General features: G+C 38.6%; 1 protein-coding gene across 2 annotated transcripts; it reads right to left on the reverse strand.

Moving 5' to 3' along the window:
• Positions 1 to 260: 260 nt before the first annotated feature.
• On the reverse strand, positions 261 to 3,799 carry LOC111559429 (endogenous retrovirus group K member 7 Env polyprotein-like). Of its 2 annotated transcripts, none has more exons than XM_045052943.1 (2): positions 2,498 to 3,799; positions 261 to 1,212 (listed from the first exon to the last, which is right to left on the reverse strand). In XM_045052943.1, the coding sequence occupies exons 1-2, from the start codon at positions 3,146 to 3,148 to the stop codon at positions 1,174 to 1,176; spliced, it is 690 nt and encodes a 229-aa protein (XP_044908878.1). In that variant the 5' UTR covers positions 3,149 to 3,799; the 3' UTR covers positions 261 to 1,173. The 2 variants fall into 2 exon arrangements, with proteins under 2 accessions (XP_044908878.1, XP_044908877.1); XM_045052942.1 differs by lacking the exon at positions 2,498 to 3,799 and adding an exon at positions 1,396 to 2,489.
• Positions 3,800 to 18,797: the final 14,998 nt, after the last annotated feature.

Here is an 18,797-nt window from a genome sequence, read left to right on the forward strand (position 1 = left end):
ATAAACATTAAAAAAAAACACACCTAAAATATAATACTGTCAAGAATATGTGGTTTGACCCAAAAGAAAGACTTTACAGAAAATTTTTGTAATGTTTACATTTTTTATTTTTATTTAAAAAAAATTTTTAATGTTTATTTTTGAGAGAGAGAGACACAGAGCATGAGTGGGGGAGGGGCAGATAGATGCCGGAGACCAGCTCCAGCAGTCAGGGTTCCTGATGGGATGGGTGGACGTCGGCGAAGGAAGTCACACTTCAGTTTCTGCACATCAGCTTTTATTGTAGGTAGCGAAGGAGTTATTTATCACTTGGGGACCGGAGTCTTAACAGGTGGGGGATAACTAATTCTACATGATAGGCATCGACAGGCATGTGTGCACCGACATATATAGTCTCACATGATTATACAACATGATTATTAGCAGGGAAAGGAGAAGGTACAAAGTTCACAGAAAGTTCCGCAAAGGTTATTTCCTCAATTTACATAAGGTGGATACAATGAAAAGAAATCTTTAACAATGTCACAAACAGGGTCATTTATCTTATTACAATTCTCGTGTAAGGTTCACCAGGTTCTCAGGGTCATGATAACTTTTCTAAGAAGCTTTACAATGTTGTTGTGTTCATATTAGGGTACAGGTCGTCTTCTAATCCATTGTACACTTCACAATGGCAACCTTTAGGATTAGTCATAAACTTAGAACACAATACATTGCCAGGGGCAACATCCAAACATATCTTTGACTAATTTCCAAGGAACTTTCCAAGCAGTATATCTAGTACTAGTAAGATGACTTACAGAATAATATTTCTGATTATAAATGAACCCAATACAAGGTGATTGAAAACCCCCTTTCAATTTCCTCTGGCAAAGTCCCCTCATCCCATAATTAGTATAAGGACCCCAATCACTACACATACACATCCTATCATTAGGATCTAGTAAATATTTTACATATGTCTCCAGTTTCCAGGCTTCCCCATAGGTGAAAAGGAGAATAGAGAGTAAAAGCAAAACTAGCAGCAGGCGGTTTGGCGACGGGTCACTGCCTTGCAGTGATTCCCGAGAGAGGACCTTTGTCCTCATGGCAGCGCAGAATGAGACTTCATTCGGCTGGTTCCTTCATTTCCCCCTTTTTTATTTTTTAAAGCAAGCAGTTGAACTTCAGCAGTTAGCTTTTGGAGACTTCGGGCGAGGACTTTGAAGAAGACTGGAATTAAGAGGAGACATATTAATAACACTAAGAGAGCCACACCGACATTAATCAACAAAGTGGTCAGTGAGGATCCAGATACCCATGAAGAAAAATTATCATATAGAGATTGTGCTATGCCTTCAGGGGAGAATTCCTCTGAGGCATGATTGATATCTGAAATTTGTTTATGTAACTTACTTAAATCTATGCCCAGATCAGAATGATTCCAGACTCCTAGAATATGACTCTGCACTCTTTCCCAGTTATGCTCCGATTCATTTACACGTAAGGGTGTTACGCAGATCCATTTATAATCAGAATGACATCGCAAAGACAATTGAATTTTTAAAGTTAATATTTCTTGTCCAATAGCCATTACCGCTTCTTCAAGAACATTTACTTTGTCATCCAATTTTCGATCAATAATTTCTTGGGTGGTAAGTGCTGTGGTTACGTTTTTCGAAAGTTCATTAGTAAAGTGTGCTGTATGAACTTCCTGTGCGAGGGCGATGGTCGAAACTGTCAGCGATGTTACAATAGTAATAAGCGCTGTAATGCCTAAAATCAATGCTGCAATAAATCTTTTGGGACGCATCAGTGAATCTAATTTTTGGAGAGCCTCTAAACCCGAATTTTCGTGCCAACTGTCTGTAACATTAACAGGAACCATAATGTAAGGTGGCTGCCGAAGCAAAACAAACGCTTTCGCTTTCAGTTCGGGGCGCATACAGTTAGTTAAAATACACCTTTTACAGGAAGTAGTTATAAGTTTTGTTTTTGGGTCCATTTTAAAGCTTAAGGAGTACGCCGTTGGAGACACAAGCAAAGCATAAGGCGTCTGCACACAAGTAGTCACTGAATAATTTGCAAAGGTAGTCTGATTATTAGAAAAATAACTTGCAGTTATTGGATGTGAAGCGGCCGTAGCCTGCCAAAGATATTTATGGAGGTAAGTTTGTCCTTTCACTACTGCAGTTAAAACTGGAGCTACCCAGCCGGAAGTAGAAATTCTATTTACATTTATTGGATCGGGTAGAAGAGTTTGATCCCACCCTTTGTAATTTGTCTTGTTTCTAAAATAAGGCTTATAATCTGCAAAAGGATCAGGACTAGTCCAATCAAAAATGCGTGTAATCCCGTCCATGGCTTGCAGAATTTGTGGCCGAGTAGAATTAAAATAACAAGAAACCCAATAAGGAGCACTAGGCATAAGTCTAAAAAACTTTTGAGAGCAGTCTGGTAGGCCAAGAGGGTGAGGTAGGTAAAAAGGAGAGTAATTATGGAAAGGCCATTTTCTTACCGGAGTTGCTTCAATCCCCGGTGCTATAAGGCGAACCATTTGTAAATGCCTCTCTTCCGATTGACTTTGCTTACCTCTCGTAGATGATGATTCAAATTTAGATGGTGGTGGATGGTCAAAAATTATACCTGTGGTTTGGAGTCCGACACATTGTGGAAAGTTTTGGGAGTATGGCCAAACAGTAGGGATAGAAAAACAAATAGGCATAGAAGGCGAAGTTCCCAAGTAGGTATAATTATAATTAATAGTTGGAGTAGTATGAGAATCAGAGTATACGATTTTTGGACCTTCCATAATAGCAGTATTATTAACAATAAAATGTGTAGTATTATCATCCCAGGTTACTGGATGAAAGTGAGGAGGATTAGGAAAGAAAGCCCAGAATTGTTCTGCACTACAGGTACTTACTTGACACGCGAGGATTGATAGCATAGCAACGAACAAAACAGAAGGACTGAGTGTGCAGCCTTGGCTTAAAACCAAGTGTTCAGCCTGAGCAGCCAACTTCTTAAGCTGTCCCCATGTTGGAGGGGGGGCAGCCAAGGTGGCCGCTGTCTTGAGGCGAAAAAGATCAGGTTTCTCCAGTGAGAGCCTTTTAAATTCTGCAACAGGAGGTTTGTCACAATTGCGCCGTTTCCTGCTCTTGTTCATTTCTAGTGGTTACAGGTACTTTACTGGGAAAGGAATTTACACATTTAATATGCCTATCTGGTAACCAAAGTGGAGAATCAGCTTCCTTAGGAAAGACACAAGCATATCCCCTGCCAGAAGTAAGCAAAATGTCAGGCCCTTTCCATTTACCAGATAAAAGGTCTTTCCACATTACTGTAGGTTTGACAGTATTTCTTGGTTCCCAGTGTCGTTGCATATTATTAAGATCATCATGTCCTAGATTAACATAATTAAGAACAAATAGAGCATGAGTAAGAATGTGGTGAGGAGAGTTATACTTGAAGTCAGAGGCTTGCAATCTAGATATAAATGTTTTTAAAGTTTGATTTGCTCTTTCTATTCTGCTTTCCATAACAAGTATTGACCACCAGAAAGACAACTCTTAGCTATCTGAGTCCAATCAAAAGGAGTCATCCAATAGTCTGTAAGAGAATCCACTAATGCTAAGGTATAAGGAGCACTGACTCCATAAGCTGAACATGCCATTTTTAGCTCTTTTATGAGTTTGTAGGGAACAGGAGTCCATTGAGGATCCCCAGCCCTCGGATCAGATTCCTTCTGTGGACCATATGTTACTGGAAAACACAATGAGAAGTCTATGTCTCCTGCTTCAATAGCTTGTAGCTTAGTTTTTTGCATTAAGGAGACACAGCTTTTATTAGGCAATTTTTCTGGAGGTCTAGGGTGATCATTAGTTATAAAATCTCCAGGTGGAATATTATTTCTTGAAGATGACTTAAGGGTCAATTTTTCTAGAGGGGGATAATCTTCCCCTTGCTTCTCCATTTCATATTTAATCTCTTCATCAGCTAAATCAATATCATTCCCTTCTTGATCTGAATCTTCTTGGGCTTCCATGGCCATAACTGCCTTCGAACTCGAGGGCATGGTCCCATAGGAGGTTGCAACTTTAGTATCCAACCTGGTACTCTCATGTACAGGATCTAAGGCATCTCTAACCAAATTCCAGAGAGAAAAAGTATCTACAGGAACCTTCTCTGGCCCATGTAAAGTATAATAAGTTTTTAATTGCTGCCCTACCTTTTCCCAGGTTTCCACATTTACAGTTCCCTCTTCTGGAAACCAAGGACATTGTTCTTGCACGAAATGCAAAAATCTAGAAATTTGTGATCCACTTACCTTTATTCCTCTTTGTCTAAGCATATGAACAATAATATCAATGAACAATCGTCTCTCTTTGGACTCTGAGTTACCCATACTTACTTAGTTCTTGAGATCTCTCACTCTATATAAGATAGAGGGGTCTGCAGCACCCTGTCTCAAGCTCCTATTCCACCCCGAAATTACCTTAATATACTTACCCAATTCAGGTCCCTGTTCGGGCGCCACTTGCCGGAGACCAGCTCCAGCAGTCAGGGTTCCTGATGGGATGGGTGGACGTCGGCGAAGGAAGTCACACTTCAGTTTCTGCACATCAGCTTTTATTGTAGGTAGCGAAGGAGTTATTTATCACTTGGGGACCGGAGTCTTAACAGGTGGGGGATAACTAATTCTACATGATAGGCATCGACAGGCATGTGTGCACCGACATATATAGTCTCACATGATTATACAACATGATTATTAGCAGGGAAAGGAGAAGGTACAAAGTTCACAGAAAGTTCCGCAAAGGTTATTTCCTCAATTTACATAAGGTGGATACAATGAAAAGAAATCTTTAACAATGTCACAAACAGGGTCATTTATCTTATTACAATTCTCGTGTAAGGTTCACCAGGTTCTCAGGGTCATGATAACTTTTCTAAGAAGCTTTACAATGTTGTTGTGTTCATATTAGGGTACAGGTCGTCTTCTAATCCATTGTACACTTCACAATGGCAACCTTTAGGATTAGTCATAAACTTAGAACACAATACATTGCCAGGGGCAACATCCAAACATATCTTTGACTAATTTCCAAGGAACTTTCCAAGCAGTATATCTAGTACTAGTAAGATGACTTACAGAATAATATTTCTGATTATAAATGAACCCAATACAAGGTGATTGAAAACCCCCTTTCAATTTCCTCTGGCAAAGTCCCCTCATCCCATAATTAGTATAAGGACCCCAATCACTACACATACACATCCTATCATTAGGATCTAGTAAATATTTTACATATGTCTCCAGTTTCCAGGCTTCCCCATAGGTGAAAAGGAGAATAGAGAGTAAAAGCAAAACTAGCAGCAGGCGGTTTGGCGACGGGTCACTGCCTTGCAGTGATTCCCGAGAGAGGACCTTTGTCCTCATGGCAGCGCAGAATGAGACTTCATTCGGCTGGTTCCTTCAGATAGAGAGGGAGACACACAATATGAAGAAGGCTCCAGGCTCTGACCTGTCAGCACAGAGCCTGAGGCAGGGCTTGAACCCACGAACCGTGAGATTGTGACCTGAGCTGAAGTCAGACGCATAACCAACTGAGCCACTCAGGCACCCCAAAATATTTAAATGTTTTAAAATAAAATTTCTATGGGTGAACTGGAAAGAGCACTGTCATTATTGAAAATATAATTACTGGTAGATTGAAGGGGAGGGAGACATCAGAAGGTTGTTTCATGAAAGCTGAAAAAAATCTCAAACAGACAATTATGGACATGAAGAGAATTTCCAAAGGGGAATTCCCAAAGAGTTCTCCAAAAGAAAATAAAACGAAGAGAGAGAACAGGGTAATGATCCACAGTAATAGTTGAACACTTCCCTGAACTGCAGAATGGTGTTATCAGATTGAAAGAGATCCCCGAGCAAGAGAATTAATGATAAGGCTCACACATATCAACACATTGTGGTCAAATTCAACACATGGAAAGATAAGGGAAAAAGTTTTATAAGTTCCAGACAAAATGTGGAAACGCTTTTCCACAGACAGTGGAAACAGAATCAAACTTGGTTCAGACTCTTTAAATGCAACATATGGAACCAGAAAGCAATGGAAAAGTTTGAAGGAGAATGAAAATGGTTTGTGAGAAAAACATAAGAATCCTGCAGTGCCCCAAAAACAAATTCATTTCTTTGGGTGCTTAGAAAGTTATTTATGTCTATTTAAGGATTTAGAAAGTGCACGTACCCGTATTTCACATCTTCAAAGTCTATTTGAGAAAGGACTTGAACAAAATGATAATTTGATCCAAAGAGATACCTGAAGACAAAGGAAGACAGACTGTGGCAGGGGTGGGGAGAGGTGGTGGGGAGGGTGAAGCATTGAAGATAATATAATTGTGAAGTTGTATTAATATAATTAAAGATTAGGGGTGCCTGGGTGGCTCAGTCGGTTGAGCGTCTGACTTCAGCTCAGGTCATGATCTCACAGCTTGTGAGTTCGAGCCCCGTGTCGGGCTCTGTGCTGACAGCTCAGAGCCTGGAGCCTCTTCAGATTCTGTGTCTTTCTGTCTCTCTCCCTGCCCCTCCCCTGCTCAGACTCTCTCTCTGTCTCTCAAAAATAAATAAACATTAAAAAAATATTTTTAAATATAATTAAGGATTAAAAACATGTAATGTTGTTTATTTGAAAACAATTAAATGATCTCATGTAATCCCAGGAGTTGGAAGGAAGTGTCTGAAGAAATAAAAGCATTCCCATATTGTCAAGGGGTTGCCAGAGTAGAAAGAATTTGGTGGTGTAGGAAGGGGCGGACTATAGCCACATTTTGGAAGAAATATTTCTAATCACTTTAAATATCAAAAAATATAATTTATCAGTGAGTAGGTCTTTTAAAGTATGTTGAGTCATAAAAAAAAGTTCAGAGAAATACAATGGCAATTATTCAGGAACAAAGGAGGAAAATATTCTTTTAACCTAGCACTTAACTTTCAAGTATTTTATTTATTATTATTTTTAATGTTTATTTATTTTTGAAAGAGAGAGAGACACAGAGTGCTCATGGGGAAGGGGCAGAGAGAGAGAGAGACACACACACACAGAATCTGGAGCAGGATCCAGGCTCCATAATGTCAGCACAGAGCCTGAGCAGGGCTCTAACTCAAGAACCGTGAGATGATACCCTGAGCCAAAGTCAGACATTTAACCAATGGAGCCTCTCAGGCGCCCTAGTTTGCAAGTATTTTAGCATATATTATTTCAATACCATACAAATCTCTGAGGGAAACATGGCTGTTCTTGTTTTATTATTTCGCAAGAGAGAATACTATAAATACTCAAAGTAAAATAATTTTCTGAATGTTACAAAAGCTAATATTTAGAAGCTCAAGAATATATAGCCAATTCCATATGACATTCAAAATTTTAATTGCTTGAAACATCTATTCATTCCTAGGAGGCCCTCGAAGACTGAATACTACATTTCCTGAGAAAGTGGGAAATTAGGAAAAGCATGAATTATACAATCCCTTAAAACCTAGTTCCCTAAGGAAGGGAACATGCCCGATAAATACAACACAGTTTTAGCGTAAAAAGGAAGTTTGGCAAATGTTATTGACCGGATGACCCAGGTTCTGTTTTACTATATAATAATTATTTGTTTTATCGTTTTGGCTATTTAGTACAGTCCTGAACTTGCAGCATGCTCATAGAAATGACCCTCATTGGGGTGTCCCCTTGATGGCTCAGTCAGTTAGGCATTCAACTACTGCTTTTGGCTCAGGTCATGATCTCAGGGTTCATGAGTTTGAGCCTCACATCAGGCTCTGCGCTGACAGTGTGGAGCCTACTTGGGATTTTCTGTCTCCTTCTCTCTCTCTTCTGCCCCTCCCCCATTTGCTCTCTCTCCAAAATAAGTAAACATTAAAAAAAAAAAAAAATGACCCTCCCATTTGCTCCCTGAATCAAAGTTAGAGTGACTGTTATGGACTAAATTTTGGTCCCCCTAAATTCATTCAAAGCCCTAACCCCCAGTGTGACTATATATGTAGATAGGGCTTTTAAGGAGATAATTATGATAAAATGAGGTCATAAGGGTGAGGCCCTCAACCAAGAGGAGTGGTACACTTCAAGAAGAGACCAAAGCCAGAACTCACACCTCCTCCCCACTATCTCTGACTCTGTGTCTCTCTCTGCACACACAGAGGAAAGGCCATGTGAGGAACCAGCAAAAAGGTGGCCATCAAAAAGCCAAGAAGAGACACATCACCGGGATCCAATGCTGATGGCACCTAGATCTCTGTGATTTCCAGCCTCCAAAACTGGGGACACTACTCTTGTTCAAGTCACCCAATTTGTGGTACATTATTATCGTAGCCCTAGCAGATTAATACAACCACCAACATTCCATTAGAACAGGGATGTGCAAACTTTTTCTACAAAGGGATAAATAGCAAATATGTCCACCTTGGTGGGTCATAAGAAAAATGTCTACTATTCATGTCGGCTATGATATTGTGAAAGAAGCCATAGATAGTATGTAAATAACTAGGTATAGTTGTCTTTCAATGAAACTTTATTTAGAAAAACAGAAGGCTGAGGCCACAGTTTGCCAACCCCCGCTCAAAAACAGAAAATTTTTTTAGTAATAATACCGTGAATCCATAAATCTCCAGAATTTGCTTCTGGTACACCTGAAATCCAATTACCAATATTAACAAAGGAACTTGAATATTTTCTTTCCAGTAAAGTGTGAGGCAGTAAGGGACTGAGAACATTTTACTGTGACCCTCCTGTGTTATTGTTTACAACATCTTTTCCTCCAAACCTGCTTTTTCACATGACTTTTTTTTCTATCCTATCATCATATCTTATGGTGCACAATTATATGTTTATCATAGATTATTAACAAATTCCTCCTTGTTGGACATATGTTGTTTTCTTTTTCTTCTTTTCTTTTTTTCAATATGAGATTTATTGTCAAATTGGTTTCCATACAACACCCAGGGCTCATCCCAAGAGGTGCCCTCCTCCATACCCATCACCCACCCTCCCATCCCTCCCACATGACTTTAACCTCTAACTGTTCTATACCCAAACCCAAATTCAACAAGTATCATTTCTGTCTTGAGAAACATCTTTAACCAACTATATGCAAAACAAACTCAATTTTGCCTGAATCTTAACATCTCTTGCCCTATAAAATATTTTGCCTGCCTTCCAAGTTAGAATGCTCCTTCAGAGGCTTCTCAGGCCTAGAATTCTCAAAAAAAAGTTGAGGCTGGCTGTCTTCTGAGAATAGGGACGTCCACAGGTATTTTTGCTGTAATGTCAGGCCCAAACGTCTTCAAGTACATTTTTTTTGAGTTGACTTAATTTTCTTTAAAATAATTTCTTGTCATAGAGTTCCAGTTTCTAGCATCAAAAGCCTGACGTTCTTTCGACATCCTGAAACCTATGGCCTGTACCTATAGCCTGAGCTAGGCCAGGTTGGCAGAGGCAGACTAATAGAAAAATCTGGGATTGAGAGATACTAAAGTTGTGTTTTCTGTGGGTTAATTATGCTTATCACACATACCAATCCATCAGATTTCCTCCACATAAATCAGCCTGAACTATACCAGGCCCTCAATAAATATTTATTGAATGAATGAATTGGAGGCACAATTTCATGTTGTAAATGATGGAAGATCTGTAGTCCAGGAAAGATCACTTTGCACTTTGAAATAACTCAGGCACAATTGCCGCTGGAGAGAGGAATTCTTAACACAGAGAGCATGACTGTCAACCACGCATTCTTCTGAGAGACAGGATAGATATATAGAGAGGGAGAGACTGTCAGATACTTCTCCACAAATGTTTACAAATCAATGCTTTTATTCTTACTAACAATGCTGGGATGAATAACCTTGTAGGTATTTCTTATCATCAATGGGCAGGCAGGCATAATCTCTGATGCTCTGCCTCCTCACTGTAATAGGATTAGATACAAGGCCTTTGCCCATGTGACTTTGCAAAGCTTTCCTGGTGGGTAGAGTATATTTCATTGCCCTCATGACTTTGGTCTTAGTCTTATGATTTCTTCGTCCAAAAGAATGTGGGCAGAAGCAACAGTGAGCTAATGTCAAGTAAAGACTTTAAGAAGTCTTCTGTGTTTCCACCAGGCCCCTTTAGTTTGGGTCCTGTGGTAAGAGCAAAATGTCCCAGATAGTGGGAGCTATTTCAGCCTGGCCCAGGAATGAGAAGCCACCAGACAGAACAGAAGCTAACCTGTGGCCCCCATGTAATATGAACATTAAATACATGTGTTTGTTGAGACTTCAGAGTTGTTTATTGCTGCTACAAAAACTGACTTGGCATGGGGCACCTGGGTGGCTCAGTTGGTTAAGCATCCAACTCTGAATTTCAGCTCAGGTCATGACCTCACAATTTGTGAGTTCAAGCCCCATGCTGGGCTCTGCACTGACTTCTCTGTCTCCCTCTTTTTCTGCCCTTCCCCTGTGCTCACTCCCCTTCTCTCTCTCCCTCTCTCTGTCTCTCTCTCTCTCAAATAAGTATATAAATAAACATTTTTAAAAAACAAACCAAAAAACTCCTCAAAACTGAATTAGCAGAGTTAAGTAATTTCCAGAAAAGGGTAAATGCAATTTTTATTTTGATAAATATTGCCAAATTTCATTTTACAGGAATAATACCATTTTACACGCCAAGAATATATTAGTATGTCTATTTCCCAACAGCCTATGCAACTGATAATGTTAAACTTCTAGATTTTTGCCAATCTGCTAAGTGAGAAATTATATTTTAGTCAAATTTGTATTTGCATTTCTCCAGTTAAGAATGAGATTGTTGGGGCGCCTGGGTGGTGCAGTCGGTTAAGTGTCCAACTTCAGCCAGGTCACGATCTCGCGGTCCGTGAGTTTGAGCCCCGCGTCGGGCTCTGGGCTGATGGCTCGGAGCCTGGAGCCTGCTTCCGATTCTGTGTCTCCCTCTCTCTCTGCCCCTCCCCCGTTCATGCTCTGTCTCTCTCTGTCCCAAAAATAAAATTAAAAAAAAAAAAAAACGTTGAAAAAAATAAAAAAAAAAAAAGAATGAGACTGTTCCACTTCATAGTTTGAGACCCCTGCATTTCTGAGAACTCTCTTTTAATACCTTTGCCCATTTTTCTGTTGGTTTAATAGTATTTTCTTCTCAATTTCTAGATGCCCTATGTGTAATGAGATTGGTCCTTTGCAGTTCACTTGACATATTTTATTTGTCTCTTGTCATTTGACTTAGCTTGAAGTGGTTTTTTTTTACATTAAATTCAACTATGTCTTATTTTACTTTATTTTTTTATTAAGTTTATTTATTTATTTTTAGAGAGAAAGAGAGAGAGCAGGAAAGGGGCAGAGAGAGAGGGAGAAAAAGAGGAGCCCAAGCAGGCTCCACACTGTCAGCAGAGCCTGATGCAGGGCTCAAACTCATGAACCATGAGATCATGACCTGAGCCAAAATCAAGAGTTGGATGCTTAACCGACTGAGCCAACTAGGAACCCCTTACTGTACTTTAAACCTGAGTCTGTGTTCTCTTCTTATGGTTCAACTGACTTCTTACGGATCCAGAAGTCAGTTGGATCTATCCAACATGTCACCAAGTAGTAGAAGAAGCAAATGTGGTAAAGTATATTTGATAAAGCTATCTTCTGGATATATTCTACTAAGGAAAGACCATTTAATATATGAGTTATATATTTCACAATATAACAATATTGCAGTTTGATAATCCTACTTAACTGTTAAAATCAAGATTCTTTGTCTCTTTTTGAGTGTTGAGATGGATGAATAGATAAAGAAGATATGGGGGCTTGAAAACAGTATACAGGACAGCAGAGAATCTCTTGCTACAGAGATCAAGGGACTAAGGAACAGTCACGAGGAGCTGAAAAATGCTTTAAACGAAATGCATAACAAAATGGAAACCACCACAGCTCGGCTTGAAGAGGCAGAGGAGAGAATAGGTGAACTAGAAGATAAAGTTATGGAAAAAGAGGAAGCTGAAAAAAAGAGAGATAAAAAAATCCAGGAGTATGAGGGGAAAATTAGAGAACTACGTGATACACTAAAAAGAAATAATATACGCATAATTGGTATCCCAGAGGAGGAAGAGAGAGGGAAAGGTGCTGAAGGGGTACTTGAAGAAATAATAGCTGAGAACTTCCCTGAACTGGGGAAGGACAAAGGCATTGAAATCCAAGAGGCACAGAGAACTCCCTTCAGATGTAACTTGAATCGATCTTCTGCACGACATATCATAGTGAAACTGGCAAAATACAAGGATAAAGAGAAAATTCTGAAAGCAGCAAGGGGTAAACGTGCCCTCACATATAAAGGGAGACCTATAAGACTCGTGACTGATCTCTCTTTTGAAACTTGGCAGGCCAGAAAGAATTGGCACGAGATTTTCAGGGTGCTAGACAGAAAAAATATGCAGCCAAGAATCCTTTATCCAGCAAGTCTGTCATTTAGAATAGAAGGAGAGATAAAGGTCTTCCCAAACAAACAAAAACTGAAGGAATTTGTCACCACTAAACCAGCCCTACAAGAGATCCTAAGGGGGACCCTGTGAGACAAAGTCCCAGAGACATCACTACAAGCATAAAACATTCAGACATCACAATGACTCTAAACCCATATCTTTCTATAATAACACTGAATGTAAATGGATTAAATGCGCCAACCAAAAGACATAGGGTATCAGAATGGATAAAAAAACAAGACCCATCTATTTGCTGTCTACAAGAGACTCATTTTAGACCTGAGGACACCTTTAGATTGAGAGTGAGGGGATGGAGAACTATTTATCATGCGACTGGAAGCCAAAAGAAAGCTGGAGTAGCCATACTTATATCAGACAAACTAGACTTTAAATTAAAGGCTGTAACAAGAGATGAAGAAGGACATTATATAATAGTTACAGGGTCTATCCATCAGGAAGAGCTAACAATTATAAATGTCTATGCGCCGAATACCGGAGCCCCCAAATATATAAAACAATTACTCATAAACATAAGCAACCTTATTGATAAGAATGTGGTAATTGCAGGGGACTTTAACACCCCACTTACAGAAATGGACAGATCATCTAGACACACGGTCAATAAAGAAACAAGGGCCCTGAATGAGACATTGGATCAGATGGACTTGACAGATATATTTAGAACTCTGCATCCCAAAACAACAGAATATACTTTCTTCTCGAGTGCACATGGAACATTCTCCAAGATAGATCATATACTGGGTCACAAAACAGCCCTTCATAAGTTTACAAGAATTGAAATTATACCATGCATACTTTCAGACCACAATGCTATGAAGCTTGAAATCAACCACAGAAAAAAGTCTGGAAAACCTCCAAAAGTATGGAGCTTAAAGAACACCCTACTAACGAATGAGTGGGTCAACCAGGCAATTAGAGAAGAAATTTAAAAAATATATGGAAACAAACGAAAATGAAAATACAACAATCCAAACGCTTTGGGATGCAGCGAAGGCAGTCCTGAGAGGAAAATACATTGCAATCCAGGCCTATCTCAAGAAACAAGAAAAATCCCAAATACAAAATCTAACAGCACACCTAAAGGAACTAGAAGCAGAACAGCAAAGGCAGCCTAAACCCAGCAGAAGAAGAGAAATAATAAAGATCAGAGCGGAAATAAACAATATAGAATCTAAAAAAACTGTAGAGCAGATCAACGAAACCAAGAGTTGGTTTTTTGAAAAAATAAACAAAATTGACAAACCTCTAGCCAGGCTTCTCAAAAAGAAAAGGGAGATGACCCAAATAGATAAAATCATGAATGAAAATGGAAGTATTACAACCAATCCCTCAGAGATACAAACAATTATCAGGGAATACTATGAAAAATTATATGCCAACAAATTGGACAACCTGGAAGAAATGGACAAATTCCTAAACACCCACACTCTTCCAAAACTCAATCAGGAGGAAATAGAAAGCTTGAACAGACCCATAACCAGCGAAGAAATTGAATCGGTTATCAAAAATCTCCCAACAAATAAGAGTCCAGGACCAGATGGCTTCCCAGGGGAGTTCTACCAGACGTTTAAAGTAGAGATAATACCTATCCTTCTCAAGCTATTCCAAGAAATAGAAAGGGAAGGAAAACTTCCAGACTCATTCTATGAAGCCAGTATTACTTTGATTCCTAAACCAGACAGAGACCCAGTAAAAAAAGAGAACTACAGGCCAATATCCCTGATGAATATGGATGCAAAAATTCTCAATAAGATACTAGCAAATCGAATTCAACGACATATAAAAAGAATTATTCACCATGATCAAGTGGGATTCATTCCTGGGATGCAGGGCTGGTTCAACATTCGCAAATCAATCAACGTGATACATCACATTAACAAAAAAAAAGAGAAGAACCATATGATCCTGTCAATCGATGCAGAAAAGGCTTTGACAAAATCCAGCACCCTTTCTTAATCAAAACCCTTGAGAAAGTCGGGATAGAAGGAACATACTTAAAGATCATAAAAGCCATTTATGAAAAGCCCACAGCTAACATCATCCTCAACGGGGAAAAACTGAGAGCTTTCTTCCTGAGATCAGGAACACGACAAGGATGCCCACTCTCACCGCTGCTGTTTAACATAGTGCTGGAAGTTCTAGCATCAGCAATCAGACAACAAAAGGAAATCAAAGGCATCAAAATTGGCAAAGATGAAGTCAAGCTTTCGCTTTTTGCAGATGACATGATATTATACATGGAAAATCCGATAGACTCCACCAAAAGTCTGCTAGAACTGATACAGGAATTCAGCAAAGTTGCAGGATACAAAATCAATGTACAGAAATCAGTTGCATTCTTATACACTAACAATGAAGCAACAGAAAGACAAATAAAGAAACTGATCCCATTCACAATTGCACCAAGAAGCATAAAATACCTAGGAATAAATCTAACCAAAGATGTAAAGGATCTGTATGCTGAAAACTATAGAAAGCTTATGAAGGAAATTGAAGAAGATTTAAAGAAATGGAAAGACATTCCCTGCTCATGGATTGGAAAAATAAATATTGTCAAAATGTCAATACTACCCAAAGCTATCTACACATTCAATGCAATCCCAATCAAAATTGCACCAGCATTCTTCTCGAAACTAGAACAAGCAATCCTAAAATTCATATGGAACCACAAAAGGCCCCGAATAGCCAAAGGAATTTTGAAGAAGAAGACCAAAGCAGGAGGCATCACAATCCCAGACTTTAGCCTCTACTACAAAGCTGTCATCATCAAGACAGCATGGTATTGGCACAAAAACAGACACATAGACCAATGGAATAGAATAGAAACCCCAGAACTAGACCCACAAACGTATGGCCAACTCATCTTTGACAAAGCAGGAAAGAACATCCAATGGAAAAAAGACAGCCTCTTTAACAAATGGTGCTGGGAGAACTGGACAGCAACATGCAGAAGGTTGAAACTAGACCACTTTCTCACACCATTCACAAAAATAAACTCAAAATGGATAAAGGACCTAAATGTGAGACAGGAAACCATCAAAACCTTAGAGGAGAAAGCAGGAAAAGACCTCTCTGACCTCAGCCGTAGCAATCTCTTACTCGACACATCCCCAAAAGCAAGGGAATTAAAAGCAAAAGTGAATTACTGGGACCTTATGAAGATAAAAAGCTTCTGCACAGCAAAGGAAACAACCAACAAAACTAAAAGGCAACCAACGGAATGGGAAAAGATATTCGCAAATGACATATCGGACAAAGGGCTAGTATCCAAAATCTATAAAGAGCTCACCAAACTCCACACCCGAAAAACAAATAACCCAGTGAAGAAATGGGCAGAAAACATGAATAGACACTTCTCTAAAGAAGACATCCGGATGGCCAACAGGCACATGAAAAGATGTTCAGCGTCGCTCCTTATCAGGGAAATACAAATCAAAACCACACTCAGGTATCACCTCACGCCAGTCAGAGGGGCCAAAATGAACAAATCAGGACACTATAGATGCTGGAGAGGATGTGGAGAAACGGGAACCCTCTTGCACTGTTGGTGGGAATGCAAATTGGTGCAGCCGCTCTGGAAAGCAGTGTGGAGGTTCCTCAGAAAATTAAAAATAGACCTACCCTATGACCCAGCAATAGCACTGCTAGGAATTTATCCAAGGGATACAGGAGTACTGATGCATAGGGCCACTTGTACCCCAATGTTCATAGCAGCACTCTCAACAATAGCCAAATTATGGAAAGAGCCTAAATGTCCATCAACTGATGAATGGATAAAGAAATTGTGGTTTATATACACAATGGAATATTACGCGGCAATGAGAAAAAATGAAATATGGCCTTTTGTAGCAACGTGGATGGAACTGGAGAGTGTGATGCTAAGTGAAATAAGCCATACAGAGAAAGACAGATACCATATGGTTTCACTCTTATGTGGACCCTGAGAAAACTAACAGGAACACATGGGGGAGGGGAAGGAAAAAAAAAAAAAAGGTTAGAGTGGGAGAGAGCCAAAGCATAAGAGACTGTTAAAAACTGAGAACAAACTGAGGGTTGATGGGGGGTGGGAGTGAGGAGAGGGTTGGTGATGGGTATTGAGGAGGGCACCTTTTGGGATGAGCACTGGGTGTTGTATGGAAACCAATTTGTCAATAAATTTCATATAAAAAATAAATAAATAAATACACAGGAAAAAAAAATAAAATAAAATCTTAAAAAAAAAAAAGAAGATATGGGATATATATGTACAATGGAGTATTACTCGGCAATCAAAAAGAATGAAATCTTGCCATATGCAACTACATGGATGGAACTGGAGGGCATTATGCTAAGCAAAATTAGTCAGTCAGAAAAAGACAAATATCATAGGACTTCACTTATATGAGGACTTTAAGAGACAAAACAAATGAACATAAGGGAAGGGAAACAAAGATAATATAAAAACAGGGAGGGGGACGAAACAGAAGAGACTCTTAAATATGGAGAACAAACAGAGGGTTACTGGAGGGGTTGTGGGAGGGGGGAGGGGCTAAATGGGTAAGGGGCACTAAGGAATCTACTCCTGAAATCATTGTTGCACTATAGGCTAACTAATTGGGATGTAAATTAAAAAAAATTAAATTAAAAAAAAAAGATTCTTTGTCTCAGGATAGTCAAACTAGGTTAAAAACAAAACACAGACACATTTCTTATAGAGTAATAAAAAGTAAAAACAAAAAACCCAAACAAAACAAAACAAAAAAACATAGTCTTAGCCAATTCTAAAAAGAATTAAGTGGAATAGGAGTCATTTTATATGGAAAAACAAGAACAAAAAATAATCAAAAAGATACAAAAAATGCTCCAAGTAACACAATATAACTGAATAATCTGATAATGAATATGCACATCTAATTGTTTATTGTTATTGTCATCACCGAAGAATAAGAAGTATATTAGACAATTTACCTATACCTCATTCCTGCTCCACATTGACATCCATAGATAATAACCTGGTCTCCATTTTCCAGAATAGTGGTTTTCAAAAATTTTTGCTAGTTTGTACTTTAAAAAATTGCATTGTGTGTCTTCTCACATTTTTAAGTTGGAATCTGATATTATTCATGATTGCAATAGATTTTTAGTTTTTAATAAATAAATAGTTTAAATAGCTTTAAACAGTTCTATGAACAAGTTTAAATTACGTTGGATAGAATTTGTAGAAACTTCTACCTTATCTGTAAGTGAATTTATTACTTTGCAGTCATCCTGTTGCCAATTTCTTAAGACTATGCAAAAAAATAAAAAACACCTTCACAAACAAAAATCTTACTGAGACTTAACAAATGCTTCTTAATTATATGTTAATCTTTAACATTGACACACCTCAATTAACTCAATATACTCAGAAATGTTTGGGAAGATTGAAATGTTGTTCATTTTAATACGTCTTTGCCAATAAATGTTTTGGATAAAATGTTTCCTCTTATCACACTCTTTATTATATATGTTTGTCAAAACCTGGACCTACAGATTCAATTTGAAAAGTGTCAGCTCTGTAACCTAATTGGCAAAGCCAGTCAATATTTTCAAACAAATCAGCCAGGTCAGAATTTTTACTGTCAGGGAAAATCTAACTCCATTTTTCAATTCAAATAAACATATTAATATGCATTTCTATGACAACCATCTAATTTCTGAATTCAGTTCTAAGACGGAGAGACAAGACAATCTTCCCACGAATAACTTGGGTGGATGAAATAATGTGCAGCCATCTTCAATATTTCCTCCTGAAACTCCCTTGCTTTGCTTCATGGGATTCCCCCAGGAGCAATTAATTTCTCCACAATAGCTGGTGAATGAAAGAGGCAAGTTCTCTGAATTAAAACAGTCATTGTCCTCCTCTAAAATGTATATACATCCCAACAAAATACTATGTTTCTAAGGCCATTACAGAAAAAGAAACGTACATGAGACAGGAAAAAACAATCATGCCTTAATTAAAGGAATCTTTCTGAAAACTAATTTCAACTATTGCTTTGTTTTACATTCCAGCAAATCCTTTCTTTGGGTTAGCCACAGGAAAATCAGCATTACCTCTCTTTGGATGGTAATGGATTTTAGGAAAGAATGGGTAGGGAATTTGAATTTCTGGAATGTGATTTCCTTGAAATACTCTTATCTATACACCTCTTGAATTGTTTTTGTGTGCTGCAAAACGGTGCCTCAAAAATCAGTGCCCTAGTTGGCAGTCTATTATCCCAGAGGGTGATAGTCTTTACTCTAGAGGAAAT

This window comes from Felis catus, chromosome A2 (genome assembly GCF_018350175.1).
Source record: "Felis catus isolate Fca126 chromosome A2, F.catus_Fca126_mat1.0, whole genome shotgun sequence".
Taxonomy (NCBI): Eukaryota; Metazoa; Chordata; class Mammalia; order Carnivora; family Felidae; genus Felis; species Felis catus.